The 18,712-nt window shown below is 56.2% G+C and overlaps 5 protein-coding genes across 5 annotated transcripts; 2 read left to right on the forward strand and 3 right to left on the reverse strand.

Moving 5' to 3' along the window:
• Positions 1 to 1,956: 1,956 nt before the first annotated feature.
• K437DRAFT_226706 (uncharacterized protein) lies at positions 1,957 to 2,737 on the forward strand (the record flags this gene model as incomplete). Its single annotated transcript, XM_013386298.1, has 2 exons — positions 1,957 to 2,002; positions 2,082 to 2,737. Coding segments are annotated over 2 exons (702 nt in total), but the record flags the coding sequence as incomplete, so codon positions are not given.
• Positions 2,738 to 3,354: 617 nt separating this feature from the next.
• K437DRAFT_275426 (putative coatomer gamma-2 subunit) lies at positions 3,355 to 6,705 on the forward strand. Its single transcript, XM_013386299.1, has 3 exons — positions 3,355 to 3,563; positions 3,759 to 6,336; positions 6,407 to 6,705. The coding sequence occupies exons 1-3, from the start codon at positions 3,504 to 3,506 to the stop codon at positions 6,646 to 6,648; spliced, it is 2,880 nt and encodes a 959-aa protein (XP_013241753.1). The 5' UTR covers positions 3,355 to 3,503; the 3' UTR covers positions 6,649 to 6,705.
• K437DRAFT_295589 (uncharacterized protein) lies at positions 6,546 to 11,161 on the reverse strand. Its single transcript, XM_013386300.1, has 5 exons — positions 10,249 to 11,161; positions 10,118 to 10,172; positions 9,876 to 10,042; positions 9,671 to 9,799; positions 6,546 to 9,601 (listed from the first exon to the last, which is right to left on the reverse strand). Exons 1-5 carry the CDS (start codon positions 10,762 to 10,764, stop codon positions 6,761 to 6,763), a joined length of 3,708 nt encoding a protein of 1,235 aa, XP_013241754.1. The 5' UTR covers positions 10,765 to 11,161; the 3' UTR covers positions 6,546 to 6,760.
• A 1,734-nt stretch (positions 11,162 to 12,895) lies between these two features.
• On the reverse strand, positions 12,896 to 16,407 carry K437DRAFT_172936 (uncharacterized protein). Its single transcript, XM_013386301.1, has 3 exons — positions 16,115 to 16,407; positions 15,923 to 16,000; positions 12,896 to 15,842 (listed from the first exon to the last, which is right to left on the reverse strand). Exons 1-3 carry the CDS (start codon positions 16,218 to 16,220, stop codon positions 13,270 to 13,272), a joined length of 2,757 nt encoding a protein of 918 aa, XP_013241755.1. The 5' UTR covers positions 16,221 to 16,407; the 3' UTR covers positions 12,896 to 13,269.
• Positions 16,408 to 17,066: 659 nt separating this feature from the next.
• K437DRAFT_295591 (uncharacterized protein) lies at positions 17,067 to 18,674 on the reverse strand. The gene is made up of 2 exons (XM_013386302.1): positions 18,185 to 18,674; positions 17,067 to 18,105 (listed from the first exon to the last, which is right to left on the reverse strand). The coding sequence occupies exons 1-2, from the start codon at positions 18,375 to 18,377 to the stop codon at positions 17,315 to 17,317; spliced, it is 984 nt and encodes a 327-aa protein (XP_013241756.1). The 5' UTR covers positions 18,378 to 18,674; the 3' UTR covers positions 17,067 to 17,314.
• Between the last annotated feature and the right edge of the window lie 38 nt (positions 18,675 to 18,712).

The raw sequence follows: 18,712 nt of genomic DNA on the forward strand, positions 1-18,712 counted from the left end.
GCCTCGCCCTTTGGTCTCGACGCTCTGTCGCCAGAGACGGCCAACTTTGCAGAGCAACTGGCGCTGTGGACCAATGCATCCTTCAGCTTCGATGGGCCAACGGGTCATGCTCTGCTGGCAGATGAGGACAAGGAAAAGGAGGACATGGAAGGGGACAGCGGGGGCAAAGGCAGGACAACTGTCGATGTAAACAATGATAGGGAAGACAGAAAACGCAACGTCTATGACAGCCACCATGCCAATGTGGGTTGTGGTGGGGATGGAAATGGAGATCGCGAGATGACAGAACCGACACACCAGGGTCACAATCAGCACGCTCATGCACAGCTTCAGCAGCACTACTTTGGCCCGCCTAGCAGCAGTTCCTCCGAGCCGCGCCGGCCCGGATTCGGCCCAGTCAACCCTGCCGATCGCTCCGAGGGTGGCTCCAATGGCGCAGATAGCGCCTCGAACCGCGGAGCAGATGCTGGTAACACTACCCTGAGAGATACGCGCAATGCTCCTGTTAGCAACAGCGGCACGCAAGCGTCTACATCTTCGTCTGCCCAGCCACAGCAGCAGCAGCAATTGTCTCCATTCAACCCCACTATCGGTTTCAATGCACATTCCTCCCGCCCGGCCTCTATCCCGTTCAACAACCCCTTTGGCCTGTTCACATCACCCCAGGCGACTCATCAGCAACTTTTCGGTGGTGGCATCAATCCTTTTGCTGGTGCTTGGCAGAATCAACAGCACCAAAACCAAGCGACTCCCAATGGTTCTGCAGCCCTTACGCCACAGACTCCATCGGGCATCGACATCACGTCTGCACTGGCACTGCAGCATCTGCTCGCCAGCAACCCCATGGCTCTTGCCGGTTTGACCGGCTTGCAGGGCGTCCCAGGCCTACATTCCTCTGCGCCTAGTGCAGCTCAGGCGCCAACAGCAGGGGTTAGTGGTAATGGCGCCGCCACGCCTGCGGCTCAGCAGCAGCAGCAACAACAACATCAACAACATCAACAACATCAACAACATCAAGCGCAGAGCCAACAGCAGCAGCTCTTCCAGGCTGCCGCTGCGCTCCAAGCTGCCGCACTTGCTTTCCCGCAGCAGCATCAATATCAGCAGCAAAATCAACAGCAAAATCAGCAGCAGCAGCAATATCAGCCGCAGCAGCAAGGCGGTCTCAATCCCTTTGCAGCACTCAGCGCAATACCCGGCTTTGGTGACGCCGCCGTCTCTTACCGCGCTCCAGCGCCTTTTAACATCGCGCAGCTAACCGCTGCACAAGGCTCGAGCACTGGCGGCGCTCCGCAGCAACAGTCACAGGCGCAGGGGCGACCAGATTGGGACGCGTTCTCCAGGGCCGCGCCAGGTGCAGCTGTTGCGCCGCAAACGGCGGGCTGGGCGCCAGCTCTCTCCGCAAACGGCACTGCTCAGCCTGCTGCTCCTTATCAGACGCGGCCGCGCGCTGTCACCACCAGCGATGGCAGGGATGTTGCGGTCCGAGCTAGTGAATCGCAGCAGAGCGCCAGCGCTCATGCTGATACGGTAGGCTCTGTGCCAGCGACCGGCCAAGGCTCGAGCGAGGAGCAGAGCCGTAAAGGCCGCAACTCCAACAGTAATAGCAGCACCGAAGGCAAAGAACCAGTAGCAAAGAAGAAGCGTGGAAGCTCCATCAGCAGGAAGAGCTCACGCGCAGATCTGCAGCATCACGCCCAAGCCCAGACTAGTGCAGGCAACAGCAGCGCCGAAGGCAGCCCGTCCTCTCCTGTCTTTCCGTCCGGCAGTGGTGGAGATAGTGGCAGTGCTAACGCTAGCGGCAGTGGAAGCGGGAGGCCGAGGAATGATAGTCGCAGCGGCGGCGATTTTGGCATCACGGGACCGTACCATCGGTCCGACATTGACCAGAGCAATATTCCCCCGCTTGTGCTCATCGACACTGGTAACCCCGAGGCAGACGCAGAGGCGAACCGTCTGGCGATCGAGGAAGATAAGAGGCGTCGTAATACGGCTGCTAGTGGTAAGTACTTATTGCGTGCACGCTTACTGTATGTGAATACAGTTGCTCATTGTGCTCTCCCTCGCCGTCTTTCGTACAGCCCGTTTCCGCTTTAAGAAGAAGCAGCGCGAAGCTGCCTTGGAAACCACCGCGAAGGAGCTGCGCGACCGCGTCCAGGAGCTCGAGGACGAGAATGCTAAACTGAAGACCGAGCTCGGATGGCTGCGTGGCCTCATCACCAACCAGGGCGGCGCAACCGCTACGATGGAGACCGGAGTGGAAGGTGTAGCTGTTGCCTCGGTGGCGGCGCCGCACCAGCCGCAGCCGCAGTCTAGCAGATCGTCATCGTTGCAGCAGCAGCAAGGCAGAGCACCCGTCCACCAGCCGAATGGTGGCTCAAATCAGTCTAGCCGAATCTCCCTGGAGCGCCATAGCGGCTTGCACCCGCGCGGCGTCGGCACTGGCACGGCTCCGGCGGCTGTCAACAGCACACCGAATCACGCGAGCAACTCCAACACCAGAGATGTCGTTCTTGCTGTTCCTCCCTCCACCCTCACATCAGCGCAGATCCCGGCGCAGCCGCAGGGCAACCGCCACGTCAACGGCCATGTGAATAATGACGCTGCGCCGCAGCAGCAGCCGCCGACCGGAAGCCTCGGTTCCGCGCCGTCTGCGCCATCTACGTCCTTCGCTCCGGTGGCAGGAAAGAGCGAGGCGCTCGTGCCCATTGGCTCGAAACGTGATCGCGAAGATTGAAGATATGCAAGCTTCTCGTTTCCTCTCACTTCCTTGTTCCCTGACCTTCTGCGAGAGTGTCGGGGTATGTACGTGGGGTCTCATGTATGTTTTCCGACGAAAGCGTTCAGGGATTGTTTCACTCGCATAAAATTCAGACGCGGTTGACTCCATAGAAATGTTGATACCTTGTTCTCGTGCTCTGCAGATCTACAGCAGTGGCCTGTTCACGTGGGACATCCTTGAGCGCATACAACCGCCCGTAATGTGTCCTCGGGGTCGCTCGAGGCCCTGAAACTCAAACCTCAGGCCACCCTTCGGATGCTGAGTTCGCATTGACTCATTGAAGGGTTTCCTGATCGCACGTTTGTTTGGGCAGAGGCCAGGCGAGACGCTCTGGTTTATTGTCGCCCTGGCACCTGCCGAAGCTTTGTTATATCAATATCGAACACTGTTGCTGTCTGAATTGCGAGGTGTCTATCTAGGTCGGGGCGTCGTCCTGGTGGGTGGATCCCCTCGTCCTCGTGTTGAGGCACCGCGCCAGTCTTCTGGCCTTCGGCTGACTCCCTTCGCGCGCACCTCAATTAGAGCGCGGGCACTCAACTGTAAACGTTGAACCGCTCCTTCCAGAGATCCAGCTACGCTCGATGGACAAGTAGAGACATCGACAGGCTCGCTCTTCGCTTCGCTCGGAGATTGCGAGACCAAGTCGATCTGCGCGTGTGTCGCAATTCCACCTCTACCATTGCTACCACCGGCACCACCGGCACCACCGATCCAGCCCAGCATGTCGTTCAAGAAGGACGACGAAAGCGCCGCTGGCGTCGGGTCATTCTGGCAGGATAAGGTGGGTGTATTGCAAGAAGTCTCTCCCGGAGGGGCAGGACGATGCTGTTCGAGCGTAACGCCAGCAGCACATGCGTACTCATCGCAATCTGCATGCTGAGCGCATATGCCTGCGAAGATCGGACTCGTGCCGCTTGTCTTTTGAGGAAACAGAACACTGACCGTGCTTTTCGCAATGTTGCTGTTACCCTGACAGACGTCCGTCATCCAAGAAGCCCGTGTCTTCAACGAGTCGCCCATCTCACCTCGGAAATGTCGTATCCTGCTGACAAAGGTACTCTACCTGCTCTACATGGGCGAGAGCTTCTCGCAGCAGGAAGCCACGACACTCTTCTTTGGCGCGACCAAACTGTTCCAGCACAGGGATCCAGCACTCCGGCAGATGGTCTATCTGGCCATCAAGGAGCTTAGTGCTCTGGCACAGGATGTCATCATGGTCACGGCCTCAATCATGAAGGACATGCAGCCAAATGTCGAGGTCATCTACCGCCCCAATGCCATCCGTGCCCTCTCCCGCGTGGTCGACCCTTCCATGGCGCAAGGCCTGGAACGCTACTTCAAGTCAGCCATTGTCGACCGCAACTGCAGCATCTCGTCTGCAGCCATTGTTTCGGCCTATCAGCTACAAGTCGCCGCCAGGGAAGTGGTGCGGCGCTGGGGGAACGAGGCGCAGGAGGCGATCAACCCCAAGATGCCTGGCCCTGCGTCCACTTACTCCTCGGGAGGCGGCGGGTTAGGCAGCTACCTAGGATTTGCAGCGAGCGCAGCCGGATACAACAGCGGCCGTGATTCTCCGAGCTCCGGCCAAGGCTCACAGATCGTAGCCTCGACCAGCTTCATCACCCAGTATCACGCCCTCGGCCTCCTTTACCTCATTCGCCAAGGTGACAGAATGGCCGTGACCAAGATGGTCCAGCAGTACGGCGCTGGCGGATCAGCTGCGGCCGTTTTGCGCAATCCGTACGCCATCTGCATGCTAGTCCGTTTCGCTGCGCGTGTGGCAGAGGAGGATCCAAACCTGCGCATGATGATGATGGACATGCTCGAGAACTGGCTGCGGCACAAGAGCGACATGGTCAACTACGAGGCAGCCAAGGCTATCTGTGAGATGCGTGGTGTCAGCCCGAAAGAGCTGGTCAAGTCAATCGCCGTATTGCAGCTCTTCCTCTCCTCACCGCGCAGCGCACTCAAGTTCGCCGCCATTCGCACCCTCGCAAAGCTTGCACAGTCGCATCCGACAGCCGTGCAGACTTGCAACGTCGACATGGAGAACCTCATCACGGACACCAATCGCAGCGTTGCCACGTACGCTATTACAACGCTGCTCAAGACGGGAAACGAGGCTTCTGTCGACAGGTTGATGAAGCAGATCAGCGGCTTCATGGCCGAGATCAGCGACGAATTCAAGGTCATTGTCGTCGACGCTATCCGCTCCCTTTGCCTCAAGTTCCCCAGCAAGCAGACCGTCATGCTCAGCTTTCTCTCTGGCGTCCTCAGGGACGAAGGCGGCTACGAATTTAAGCGTGCTGTCGTCGAAGCCATCTTCGACATGATCAAGTTCATTGGCGACTGCAAGGAGACGGCCCTCGCGCATCTCTGCGAGTTCATCGAAGACTGCGAATTCACCAAGCTTAGCGTGCGCATCTTGCATCTCCTTGGGGTCGAAGGCCCAAGCATGCCGGACCCGCATAAGTACATCCGCTACATCTACAACCGCGTCATCCTCGAGAACGCCATCGTGCGCGCCGCAGCCGTCAGCAGTCTGGCCAAATTCGGCCTGCAAGACAAGGCGCTGCGCGGGCGTATCCAGATCTTACTCGAGCGCTGCCTGGACGATGTCGACGACGAGGTCAGAGACCGTGCCGTGATGCAGCTCAAGATGCTCAGGCAGAATCGTCTCGCTGAGCGCCTGATTGGGGATGAATCGAGCTACAAGCTTTCTGCCCTTGAGGCCCAGCTGCAAGCGTACGTCTCGGACCCATCTGCCTCGGCGAAGGTCTTCGACGCCTCAGCTGTCCCAAAGATCTCCAAGGAGGAGGCGAAGCAGGAAGCCTTGCGCGCGAAGAACGAGGCCACGGCTAAGGTCGCTATGGCTGCGGAGCCCACTCGAGCCGGCATCCGGGCCGGCGAAGCATCCACCTCGGCCGCTGGCGCTGCCGCGATGGCGAGTGTCTCTGCCACCGCCTCCAGCGACCCTTCGCGCTACGCAGACGAGCTCGCAGCGATTCCCGAGTTCAAGGCCTACGGTCGCGTGCTCAAGAGCTCTAGCAAACCTATCGAGCTCACCGAGCGCGAGACCGAATACGTCGTTACAGCTGTCACACACGTCTTTGCCGAGCATATCGTCCTGCAGTACAACATCAACAACACGCTGCCGGATACAGTGCTGGAGAATGTGCAGGTCATTGTTACCGGCGCGGAAGAAGGCGGTCTACAGGAAGATTTCATCCTCCCTAGCCCTGCACTTTCTGCAGAGTCGCCATCGGGTATCGTCTACGTGTCCTTCACTCGCAAGAATGGTTCTAATGACTTCCCGCAAGTGCGCGTCAACAACACGCTCAAATTCGTCACAAAGGAAGTCGACCCTACGAGCGGAGAACCAGAGGATGAAGGCTACGACGACGAATACCAGACTGCAGAGCTGAAGCTCGGCGTTTCAGATTATGTCACGGAAGCATATGCGGATTGGAACCAAGAGTGGTCCGCTTTCGAGTCTTCCAGTGCGCCGAGCGCCATCGAGACGTTCGCACTCACTTCGTTGGACAGCCTGAAGTGTGAGTGCAATTAGTATAGTTCTAAGCATGTGAATCATAGCTGACGCACCCCATGCCTTCCCTTCCACAGCTGCGTGCGACACATTGGTCGAACTCTTCGGCATGCAGCCTCTCGGCGGCAGCGAGTCGCCAGCATCATCTTCCGTCCACACTCTCATGCTATCAGGCTTAGTCGCGCTACCCAAGAAGCCTGCTAAGGTGCTTGCGCGCTGTCGCATGACGTTTGAGGAAGAGTCCGGTGTGACGATGGAGCTGGCTGTCCGGGGAGAGGAGCAAAGTGCGGTAGATCTGGTGATTAGTGCGATCGCATGAAATTGGGTCTTTACTACACTTTGAAACGGAATCAAATACGTTTTTTGCTCAGTGCCGCATTAACAGTCTTTTTATCTGCTCATCTGCCGTGAAGTTTTTGGGATGTCGTCCTTCAATAATCTGCCATGTATGCGGGGATATCTATGCGTTGGGACGATGCTGAAAGGTCATTTTGCGGGGACATTGCTTGCGAGGGAGATGGCTGGGCAGGTGCTTGTTGCATGACGGGTCCAAGGAACGAAGCATGAGGAAAAAGCTGAATGCCTTGAGCTGGTGCAAGTCGGACATGAGGAACATGGCTGGCGTCGCCGCCTGCGGTAGCACTCGTGACAATTGGCGCACCATTCGTACCTTCGGCAAGAGCCAAGGTTAAGGGGGGCGGGATGCCCTCTGAAAGCGCATAATCGCTCATTGGTGCCGAGTATGGTAGCTCGCAGGAGGACTCTGTGTTTGATAATCGCTGAGGGACGACTGGCGAGTAATTTGCCACCATGCCTGAAGCAGCGAGACTCGGCTTCCCAGGTGTAGACTGGCTAGGAGTTTCCACCGCGCCAAACGGAGTTCCTCGAATTCGCGTTGCATTGCCAGGCACACCATGATGGAATGCGCTAGACATTGGCGGCTTTTGGGTGCAGGCGCCCTCAGCGGAGCGTTTGCTATTCGTACCGGGAGAGCGAGCCTGGGGTGACGACCCACTAACATTCGGTGCTACTTTGGTAGGCTGAGACATCTGAGAGCCGTACGCACCACTCGCTGTACCTAGAAAGGGGCCGACAGCACCGCTCGACTGACAGCCATCTTGAAGCTGGAAGTCTTGCATCGACGGCGAGTACCCGGTGCACAAATGGGGAACGAATGGGGCGAGCCTCGGATTGAAAGGAGGTCGGAGTCGTTGCTGTTCTTGTGGTTTCGCCCGTGGAGCAGGGTGTGCAAATTCACTCGGTTCGCCGAGGAGATGGTAAGTCTGTCCACCAAAGGGTGTCATCGGGTACCCCATGACGGTATATGCCATTGGAAGGCCTGACCGTGGTCCTGGACGAAATTGCGATGCTTCACTTGTGACGGAGCTCGGAGACTGGAGATTGACAGGCGTCGAGCCGGGCTGGGCCATGTTGAGCATATACTGCTCGTATGTTAGATATCCTTGTGGGACTTGCCCTGCCATCCTTGACGGGTCCGTTGGCGTCAGAACGGTCGGCATGGGAGGAAGGACGGGAAGCCAGCGATCGCCAGTCCAGGTGACTGCATATGGCTGCACGTTTGGTATCATGGGAGGTACGACAGCAGGGTGCAGAGGGCGGAAATTTTCCTTCTGCGCTGCGACAGAAGGGTCTTGCGGCTGGTACCTTTGCCCGTAGCTATCTTGTCTGAAACTGCCAGTTGAAGATGACGAGGTATCTCTGGTGCCCGAAAAAGGTTGTTTCTTGGCTGAAGCGAGACCCTTCCCGTTTTCAGAACCAAGGGAGCTGGTTTGCCTCAAGGGCGCATGTCTAGCCGCTGCGGGCCCATTCCGCATAGAGGATGTCTGCGTAGCAGGAGGCGTATACTCTTGTGCCGGGCTGAACATTTTACTGCTTTCGGGAGAAGTTGCGCCTTCTCCCAACATCGCTTTTGCTACTTGAGTCGCCCGCTCCCTGTTCGAAGTCTCAGGCGATTTGTCATGATCCGGTGACTGGGTGTTGTGTCTGAGGGTTGCGCCCATCTCGCCATTCCTCCAGCGCAGCGCAGACAATGCACGGGGCACACTTTCTGGAGACGCACCAGAGCTACGCCTCGATTCGGATGCGAGTGATGCGCGCTGCTTCTTTGCTACAATCGCAGGCGAGACCTTGGTCTTTCGACGCACGGCGATGCTTTTGCCAAATTTCCAGGGTTTACCGTGCTTCGCGAGAGCTAAATCAACACTGGAATCTTCGAGGAAATTGACAAACGCGTAGAAAGAGGTGCCGTTGACGCTGCGCATGGTTTTGACCCGCTTGATCGGCCCGCAATCGGAAAAAAAATCGCGAATGTCCGAATCGGTGGCAAGAGGACCGATGTGTCCGACCCAGATGATGCCTAGGTCATACGCGCGCTGTTCGCTACTTCCAGGATGCGAAACCAGATCGAACGATTGAGTAGGCTTGCCGAAACCTGACACAGACGCGGGTGTTGCGAAATTGCCGGGCATTTTGTGCTTGAAAGGGTCAGATATGGAGACTCTTCCTGACTCCGAACGCGGAGTGGCTACTTGAGCAGAGCTGACGGTCGAATTGCCTTCCTCGTCCACCTGACTGTGACGGGGCCTTTCAAGGGGCGATGTGTTTGGTCTGCCTGCTTCTTGCCCAGAGGTGGCCGATTCCAGCAAGACGCTTTCATTTTTTGGCGTGCTGCTCATGATGGTCGGACTGTTGTGCTCAGAGGAACCCCACGGTCCATTGTAGCTTGAAATGCCTAATTCGAGCTTGAGAGCTTCCAATGCCTTTTCCTGCGATGCCTGTTCGCTGCCAGCCCCAGGTGTGGGTGGTGCTGATGAGAAAACTCCCTTTCTGGATGTTGTACAACCACGATGCTCTCCTTGATTGTGCATGCCGGCTCTCGTGACCTTCTTTCGTTGGGACTTAGTCGGTGCATGGACAGCAGGCTCTAACAACAGTCTTTCCAATGTCAAAAAGGGTTGATTCTCGAGCCGACTCTCCATGACACGCTGGACTTCGGCTTCTTTGAATGGTCGCATTGTGTCGCAAGGCGGCTGAGCCGTTGTTGAAGACGTGACAGAAGGCAGCAATTTGATCGTCGAGGCGGCCTGTTCACGAGCTGCAGCTGGTCCCGAAACAACTTGGTCATCACACGACCCTTCGTTGGAGCTGGAGCTGTCTTGTGGGAATGTGTCTTCGAGTTTGCCCCCAAGACACGAGTTGAATTGGGCCCAACCAACCTTGAGACCGCTGGCCGCTTTGAGGTTGCCAAGGACCTGCAAAGCTCTCAAGAAAATGTTAGAATGCCATTAGTGTGTTTGGGTCGAGCAGCGCAGTACGCTTACATTGACAACTGCACGTGCTTCTTCACTTGAACTCATCACGACATCGATGACGGAACCGTTTCCCAAGTCCGCAAAACGTCTGTCGACAGCTTCGATGTGCCCGAAAGGCCGAGCAAGCTTCTCAGCAAGCTGGAAGCATGCACGCAAGCGCAGCCTATGTCAGTGATGATCGTTTTATCTGCTCCATATCTGTAGCGATACTGACCGTCTCCGTAAGACCTAAAACTTGGCCTTCCGCAAGGACGTCTTCCTCGCTAAGCACTTGCTCGTCGTTGCCGCAGAGAGACATAGACTGCATGTCAAGCTTGCTTTTGGTCATTTCGAAGCGGACCGTCCTGTCTCCTCGCGAAGGCTCCAGACGTAGGTACATGCCTAGTCCAAAGGCTCACATAGTGAGTATGAACCTGAATGTATGCGCATAAGCGGAATGGAATAAGCTCCACTCACCTCTGAAGTTAGAACCATGCGCTTCTTCCATTACTCGGTTTGCATCTGCTGCCGTCTGCAAGAACAAACGATGTAAAGTCTACGATCAGTTTTCAGCATCTCACTGGACGTTTTGCAGCGCATATACCCACCGCAAACTCTGCGAAAGCGCATTTGACGTGATTGTCGTATTGCCTGGCATAGACAAGCTTGATGCCTTTGACTGGCGCCCACTGGCTGAGATGTACATTCAGCTCTTCTTTGACCCTTAGCTGCTGTTCGACACCGTAGACCGGCGGGACGCCCGCGACGAAAAGAGTGGCTCCCTGTGTAGCAGGGCGAGCGTGGCGTGATTCGCTACCAATGGGAGGGTTCGAGACCATGGACAATGAGCTGTAGCTTGTTGCGCTCCCGGACGAGGAATACGCGTTTCCCTTTCCCGCAGTGACGGAGATGGAGGAAGAGGTACTGCGCTGCTGAGGGCCGACCGTTACCCATTCGTCGCCGTCTGACTTGGCAGCGTTCACTTTGCGGAAGGTCGGCCGCGCTCCAGGAGAGGATGCCTGGTTTGCCAAGGTGTTGCTGTTGGATGCATTGAACTGGCGCGTGTTCGTAGCTCTGGCAACTTGTCCTTCACGTGAGTTAGGTGATGTAGAGAAGGAAGCCATGACTTCCGATGGGTGGTTGTGACGAAATGTGACAATCGTGATCACAACCCTTTTGCCGACGACCCGCTCGAACGAGACCTTCTGTTCGCGCGTGCAGCCGCGCTAATGTCTCCTCAAGCAATGTCACGAGCCTGTGGCGAAGGTAAAAGCGGTACAATGGATCTGCAATGAGCGCGCGGGACGGTGATGGTGGCAGCAGAAGAGAAAGAGAGAAGAATTGATACGAGGGTTAGGCGTGAGGAGCTGGCATGCACGAGACGCGAGAGCTGGTGTGAATACCAGCTGGCGAACAAGCATAAGAGATGACGGAGCAAGCTCCAGGGAGAGGGTAGCGGGAAAAGTCCGTTTCAGTACTGGGGAAGGATGTTGGGTAAAGAAGATGACCATGATGTTGATGGAAAGCGTTGTGCTCAATAAGCAAAGTGAATGAGCAAGCAGTGCTGGTCGCATATCCCTCACCCATGCATGGTTCCGTGGGTTGTGCTGAGATCGGGGCATGAGAAGGCATGCCCACACACTATAAGGACAGCACCTTTCTCCGTTGCCGCCCGTCTGTTCGTCACTGAGCAGAGACACCTCAACACAAGCAACACTATGCATACTTCCTCCCAACATCGATGGTGCAAGAGTCATATCGTCTCATTCGGCCTACTAAGTCTGTGACGCCCAAATACACCCAACGGGGCCGATTGGAGGGTCAAAAAATTGCGTCTTGCTCGGCGCATGCGCTTCCTTGAAACTTTCTTTGATTGATCCATCAAGGGCTTATATTCGGCAGTGACTAGTCATGAGTAAGTGGGCGAACGCACGACGCGCTCGTATGCGGCGGATCCTTCGTATATGGAGCTTTGTTCGCCGTTGGATTGAGCTTCACTGCGGTAACCTTTGGTTCTAGCGTTTCAGAATAGGTATCACAAAGGTGACCGATCACGTCCTTGGAAACCTACGCATGCATGTCTTCAACACAAACGTCCGACATAGTGAAGCATCCTTTCCACGAGCATGCAGGGTTTTGCAACTCAACCGATGACTTCATAAATACGACCATTGAGGTGGTCGCAGAGCGGAGATGCAGTTATTCCCTTCGCAGCGCCCGACGCAAAATATTTACACGTGACTCCTTTTTGACCCCAGTTCTGTTCTTGACTCGCGCGGTCGTAGCTTGCGGATTACACTGAAGCCGCCCAGAGATGGTCCACGGAGAGCGTTCTGTGAACTCCTTTTGTTCTCGGGACTCGACGATATTTATTTGGGGCTCGATCCTTAGGGCACAGAGTTTAACCAAGGCGACATCCTCCTGACCTACATAGATGAAAAGCCAATGTTTGTCTTTGAAATGAATGGCGCAAAACCGACCCAAAACTTGTGCCCTGCCCTGATGGACGCCGCCCGACTTGTCGATCTGGTCAGCCATCACGAGTTTGTGCGTCAAGACGCCCAGGGGGTCACAAGTTAAACAACTGCTCAATCCTAATGTATGCAGCCTCGTCGTAGCATAAGGAGCCCGTCCACAACACTCTTGCGCCTACCTGACGGTCGGCCGTGTGATATGCCATACGTTAAGTACTGACACGTCGAGACGGCAATTCCGGAATACCCTTTATCTCCTTCGGAATATTGGTATAGCTGTCTCGCGAACTGATTGCAGCACCAACAACAGACGGCAATATTTTTCAAGTCGAAGTCAGGTGTCACATGGACTTGCTCATGTATACCCATGGGCCTGTGCTGTGCAGAACAGATTATGCAACTTGTCATGTGTATAGTGCATATTGAATGTTACATCATGCGCACAGAGGGAAGCCAAAGCAGTGACCAAGTGGAAGCAATGACCACCGAGTGAAAGAGATGGAAAAAAGCTGTGCGAACACCTGCGACAACGAGCAAAATGCAGCCTTGATGCATGTGAGCGCGTCCCAGTGCAAGCAGCATTAGGACGGGTGGGTCGCGAGAGGCACGATCACGCGTCTGGGGTGGCCGTCATGCGCATGATGAGTGATGAAGAAGATGGTGGTGGTCCTTAATCAATGGGAGAAGAGAGGTGGGAAGATTGTGTGCTGCCCCTGGCCGAAGAGAGGTCAAGCTTTTGAAGAGAGTTTTGCGTCTGCCTGATGACCGGCCAACGTTCTACGATGGTGATGAACAGAACAGCTAGGTGCGCGGTGCCCGCTCTCTTGCAGTGTCGAGCAGTTGCCCGGCGAGCCGATCCGATGGCCGGAGGGCCCGCGCATCTCAAGATGTCCGATTAGAGTAAGTCTGTTTTGGTGCTATATGTACACGACCAATGTCGCTGATGCCGGCCGATCGCTAAAAGATCGGCAGGGGGCCCGAGGGAGATCCATGCTGATTTGCTGAGTGTTTTTCGAAATGAGTGATAGAAAGGGAAACTCTTGCAAGCTGCCGACGGATAGAGAACGTCTTAAAAGTGAATCGGATCGAACAGCCTGGGCTGAGTGTTGGAACGGAAATGCACAAAGAGGGGCAGGGCGGATAATGGGACAGAGCTCAAACCATGACTGCTTTGGCGGTGTTCGTCGCGAGGTCTGGTTGCGCTGCAGAAGAGGCCATGGAGTCCTCCTGTGAAGGTGGTACGGCGTTGGCAACATTTATGCCTTTCGTGGGGAGGACGCTGCTGCGCTTAGCTGCGTGTTTGCCCTTCACGGGCGTGAAGTCATCATCTAGGGCAGGGGGTGCTCCCATTGCCTTGGAGTGCTGCTGTTGCTTGTGATGCCCGTTGTGTGCGACTCCGTTGGGAGCACGCGCTTGTGATGTTCGAGCGGCGTGACCATTCAACGTCGAGGGCTTCTTACCATGGGCATTTGGTTGCGGCTTGGCCTTCTCGGTAGGCTTGGTCTCAGCAGAGCCGTTCACATGAGGTGTGCTTTTGGCTGCAGGCTGGGAGCTCATCGAATTTGCAGCTGCTGCCGGAGCGGCATTAGCAGTGGCACTGGCCAGCACCTCGGCGGCCGATCGTGGAGCAGCGGTCTGGCCCTGCTCCTTCTCAGCCTTGTCGTCTGCGGCTACCTCGTTATTGGTGTTGCTTGCATCTTTCTCAGCCTTCTCGGAAGTCTCGGGAACCTTGACAGACTTTACCGGCGCAGGTGCGGATAAAATGGCCGAGAAGTTGAACTTCGGTGCCGCCGAAGCAGGCGCAGCAGCAGCTGGTGGGGAGGCTTCAGACGCGTCACCGTTGACATGAGCGACGGTCGTCGTGGAGCCCAGGGGCGGTGTGTCGGGAGCGGAAACGACCGGCGAGAAAGGAAGAGCCGGGAAGTCATCACCGTTTGGCACGCGTTGCTGATGAGCGGCCTTCTTGGCTGCATGACTGGCACCGCCATGGGCCGTAGCCCCACCGCGCCCTGCAGACCGCGCGGGGCCTGCACCACGCGGGAAAGTTCCGTGGTTGAAGCCACGCTGCGAAGCAGTTGGTGCTTGCGCTGCCGAGCTTGAGGACACCACAGCGGGAGCGCCGCTAGAAGCCTTTTTCTCCGAAACTGCAGCTGCTTCCGCAGCTGCTAGCGTTGTCGGAAGTTCGGCCTTGTTTTCGTTGGTCGGAAGGCAGGTGTTCTTGGCAGCTGCGCTTGTCAAAGGCGCCGTGTCAGATGTGCTCAAAGCCACGTTGCTCGCCGCCTTCGCCTTCGCGGCGGCCTTGGCCGCCGTCTTGGCATTGGTCGCGTCCTCTGCAGACCTGTTCCTGTGCGGTGCATTTGGACCTCGTGCATCTGTGCCATCTGGCAGCACGTGTGGGAACAAGCACTCCTCGCCATACCTGCACTTGGACCGGATGAAAAAGACGCACGGCGGCCGCTCGACGTTGCTGCGCTTACCCGAGAAGGCACCAGTACCTGCTGAACCGCCTCGCCGACTCGGTTTCCCGCGTGTGTAGAAGCCTCCCCCATTTTGACCCATGAAAGGTTGCTGGACCATGTTCATCATTGCCATAGTAGACGCTGAAGAAGGCTCGAAGGGTACAGCGGTTGATTGCAGGTAAGAGCCAAAGGCCTGCGTCGCGCCCTCTCCCTGCTCATCTGCTTTGCTGGGAGATGGGGCTGCCGTCCCCGACGAGTCTGGCGCTTGGGTGGCTAACGAATGCTCCTGCTCGCCTGAAACCTGCCCTTGCTCTTGCTCTGCCGCCGCTTCAGGTGTGGAACTCTGACTCTGCTCCTGCGTTGCAACAGCGCCAGTCTGCTGTGCATCGAACGACGAGCGCTCAGGTTGTGGCTGCTGCGAACTCTGCTGCTGTGGCTGTTCTTGCTGAGGAGGCACTTGAAGGTGCGGAGGAATAAATTGCATGGGCATCGGCCAGCCATGCGGGTACTGCATGTGCATGGGCGGCCCAACATAGAATGGCTGAGCAGGCCCTCCGAAAGGAGGAGCGTAGCCATACCCTGGTGGAGGCTGGAAGAACATCGGGGCTCCGTTCGGAACTGGTGAGCTCACGCCGGGTGTCGGAGAATGCATGGAAGAGGGTGCGCCATTGGGAGACATAGAAGCTGGGGCAGAGCCATTCAAAGATGGGCTGGACAAGTGCTGAGTAGGTGCCTGGCCAGAAGCAGTGGGGCCATTGGAAGGAGCAACGGGAGAGACGCCGCCTGCAGGGTGCTGGAAGACGCACTGATCTCCGTATCGGCAATTCGGAAAAAATTTGCAAGGAATATTCTTGGCGACGTCGGGCGGAGGCAGATTGTGCATTGCGGATGTGGGGTCGTTCGCGTGTTGCTCTAGCGGCGGCGCTTGTTGCGCGAAGGGGAAAGGACCCGCGCCGTTCGGCATGCCGGAGTAGGGCTGGCCTTGCGGCCCAGCCGTGTTGCCAGGTGGGAAAAAGTAGGGGCCAGAACCGTCGGACATGAAATGTGGCTGCATCCCCGGGTATATCGGTCCGCCCTGTTGCGAATACGACGATGCATGCATGTAGTTGACTGAGCCATCAGCCATGGGTTGGCCTCCATGTGGGTCAAAAGCAGATTGTTCGCCTTCCGGTGCCCTGGTCACATGCTGGTGATGGGAGAGGAGCATAGCTGAGATCTGCGGGTGTTGCTGCGCCTGTTCGAGCTCAATGACCTCAGAGTAGTCGGCGCCTATAGCAGGGGAAGACGAAGTATTAGAAAAGGTGACACACAAAGAGGCGACGCTTTAAAAGGCGATGCCAGCATCTCACCTCTAGCAAGTAGCTCCTGGACCAATGGCACTTGCTCGTGCAGCACAGCCGCCTTGATCAAGCTCATCCCTTCAGCATCTGTTCCATCGCAACCGTCAGGCAGGTCAAAAGTATGCAGGATAAGTCGAAGACGCCGAGTGTTCAGCATATGTGAAGTCTGTGTCGTGTGACAGTTCCGACATCTTTACTCACTCTGCTCGTTGACACGAACTGCATTGTCCCCATTTAAAGCATCCTGCAGCGCACCAAGATTGCCGTCCACGCAGGCTGCAAAAGCCTGCTCGGACGTTGGCGCCATGTTGACTGCGATGCGACGCTCGTTCGAGCTCTTCCAGCGAATGAGAGCTCAAAGGAGTGTTCTACGCAGAACCAGCGTCCCTGCGTGGTGGAAGCACGTACCAGCAATGGTACGCTACGCTCAGAAACACTGAATAACCTGTGCACGCTGTGCTGATCGTAATGCCTCTTTCCGATGGTTGGCAGTCTGATAAACCAATCCAGGAAGAAAAGAAAAAATAGGGTGGAGTGCCGGCGGAGAAGGCGGAGAGTTCCCAGCTGGGGCGAGACGATCAATGCTACGCTGGCTGGACTAACTTGTGCGCACTTGCAACTAGGGGCTGCTCTCTCTAAGGCGCTTCTCCAGCAGCGAGAACGGGAAGGCGAGAGCGTGTGATGGTTGCAGTGATGAGCACGGCGAGTGACTCGGGTGCAATGGACGAGAAGTCAGAAGATTGGAGGATCCTGAGCTGCGGGCAGCGGGCAGCTGCGGAGAAGGGGGTTGATCAATTGGCAGCCCCAGACCGAAGCAAAAAAAAATCTTCCTCTTTCCGCAGTCAGCACCATGAAGTTATTTCTTTTTGCGTGAGTGGAGAGAGCTTGCGAAAAAGAAAGAAAAAGGAAACATCTTGCCTCGGTGCCAACTGCCTCAGGGTTCCCTCTCGGGCCGGGTGATAGAGAGGGTCAAGTTGGCTAACCGCTCGGCACGCCCAGGCGATCACCAGTCTTCGTAGGGTTGTGATATCAAATGTACACCGACGGAAGGGTTTGCTGCGCGAGGAACGTGGGCCATGCACCAAACGCGATGAAACGTGTGATCTGTGAGCCCTACGGTATGTGGGCTTCGCCCCGTCAGAAGTACGCAGGAGTGGTCCGTGGTTACGCTTCGCTGTACACTGATTTGCATGCTGCATGCAGGACTGGTGTAGACAGCTAATATACACAGCGCAGTGCTGATTACAGGACCCCATTCGAAGGTGGCGACACCTAAGCGCGTTGGGCTGGCCACTGCTAGAGGAGATGTTCCTAAATGCTGATATGCACTCAGTCGTTGAGTCAGAAGCGCTGCTAGTAGAATGCGATGCGCAGCGGGTTGGATATTGGAGCACTGCATAATCAGCGAATGGTAAGATCATCCATGCCCTGTGGTAGAGACGCGGCTGCCGAAGTGTCGCCACAAGCAGGTGCAGACCCAGCGTCACTCGCGCTGGGAGACCATTTGCCATCCGCTCTTGACTCCAACCCAGGATGCCGGACGCCCAACGCTCCAGCGACTAGCCGCTTGCCGGCGTCGCCCACGCGTCCAGCTTGAGAGGCCTGTGTGCCCCTCCCATTGCTTCCCGACGCATCTTCCGTGCCGCTCATGATATCGATCTCGCCGACCGCATCCTTCGACAATGTACTGCGACCAGATGTACTAGCCGCGCCGGCAGCTAGAGGCAGCGGTACTCCCTGCTCGCGTGCCGTATTTGAAAGGTGGTGAGCCGGGCTCGGACCACCATTCGCTGCGTCATAGAGCGCTGCTGCGATGGGTTTAGGTGGCAAGGAGGATGGATTTGACCCAGACGGATGTCGCAAATGGCCTTGCTTAAACGACGATCCCATTGCTCGAGAAAGGCTACCAGCAGTGGAAAGGGTGCTGATCGAGACATTGCTGCCTGTGTGGCGATGTCGCGTCTGTGGTGAGGAAGCTACCCCACCCGGAAGGCTACTTGTACCCTGGCTCGGAGAGTTAGGAAACCCGGCAAGATTTGCCGCATTTGATCGTGAACGTGTGCGACGGTGGACCGAAGCAATGACTGTTGATGCATCGTCGCCATCGTACGGCTTTATCGATGCCCTCTTACCAGAAGCGTCAATCAATGCCGGAGGAAAATTCAAGAGGGTATTCAGATACGCCTTCTTGGCTGTACAAAATCAAGCAGTTACCAAAGATTAAAATAAGGTACTTGCAGAATGCGCAAATATCCAAGCGAGCATCCTCACTAGTTGCAGGATCGGCAAAGATGATGAGCACAGTAGTATCATCCACCCATTTGATCTTGAACCCGCCTCTATCATCTTCCCAAGTTGCAAATATGGAGGATATGTCACGGGTCTTGAGGTCCGAGGAGAAGCCAGACACTTCGAGGATTCGCGTCACAAGGGGTGAAAGAATGGGAAGAGATGATGACGCCATTATGGATGTGATGATGGTTGCAGCTCAACTTGATCGTGACTGGCTAGTAGGGTCGGAGTATGGGAGACGTTCTAGAGCTGTTTCGTGCAAGAATGTAGACGATGAGAGAAAGTGGTCGGAGAGTTGAGAGCGATTGATGTTGGACGAAGGGGGCGATAAAGGAGACGGCGTAAGGAGTGCAGATTGAACGTGAGAAGTAGAAAGGTAGGAGGTCGATGTGCACAGTTTGTGCCGGTGCAGCAAGCAGACTGCAGGTGAGTAAAAGCGATGATTGAGATGTACTTTGAAGGATACGCAATGCCTGCGATGATGACGGCGTTGCCTGTCGAGTGGAC

This window comes from Tilletiaria anomala (genome assembly GCF_000711695.1).
Source record: "Tilletiaria anomala UBC 951 chromosome Unknown K437scaffold_79, whole genome shotgun sequence".
In the NCBI taxonomy this organism is placed as follows: Eukaryota; Fungi; Basidiomycota; class Exobasidiomycetes; order Georgefischeriales; family Tilletiariaceae; genus Tilletiaria; species Tilletiaria anomala.

Coding starts and splice junctions, on each gene's coding strand:
- K437DRAFT_295589 (XM_013386300.1), bottom strand. CDS start 10,764: ATGGCTTCCTTCTCTACATCACCTAACTCACGTGAAGGACAAGTTGCC. Junction 10,173..10,248: donor GCGCTTTCGCAGAGTTTGCG/GTGGGTATATGC, acceptor TTGTTCTTGCAG/ACGGCAGCAGATGCAAACCG. Junction 9,602..9,670: donor AAGCACGTGCAGTTGTCAAT/GTAAGCGTACTG, acceptor AGAGCTTTGCAG/GTCCTTGGCAACCTCAAAGC.
- K437DRAFT_275426 (XM_013386299.1), top strand. CDS start 3,504: ATGTCGTTCAAGAAGGACGACGAAAGCGCCGCTGGCGTCGGGTCATTC. Junction 3,564..3,758: donor GGTCATTCTGGCAGGATAAG/GTGGGTGTATTG, acceptor TTACCCTGACAG/ACGTCCGTCATCCAAGAAGC. Junction 6,337..6,406: donor TTCGTTGGACAGCCTGAAGT/GTGAGTGCAATT, acceptor TCCCTTCCACAG/CTGCGTGCGACACATTGGTC.
- K437DRAFT_172936 (XM_013386301.1), bottom strand. CDS start 16,220: ATGGCGCCAACGTCCGAGCAGGCTTTTGCAGCCTGCGTGGACGGCAAT. Junction 16,001..16,114: donor AGTTCGTGTCAACGAGCAGA/GTGAGTAAAGAT, acceptor GCGATGGAACAG/ATGCTGAAGGGATGAGCTTG. Junction 15,843..15,922: donor CCAGGAGCTACTTGCTAGAG/GTGAGATGCTGG, acceptor CCCCTGCTATAG/GCGCCGACTACTCTGAGGTC.
- K437DRAFT_295591 (XM_013386302.1), bottom strand. CDS start 18,377: ATGGCGTCATCATCTCTTCCCATTCTTTCACCCCTTGTGACGCGAATC. Junction 18,106..18,184: donor CTTTGCCGATCCTGCAACTA/GTGAGGATGCTC, acceptor GATTTTGTACAG/CCAAGAAGGCGTATCTGAAT.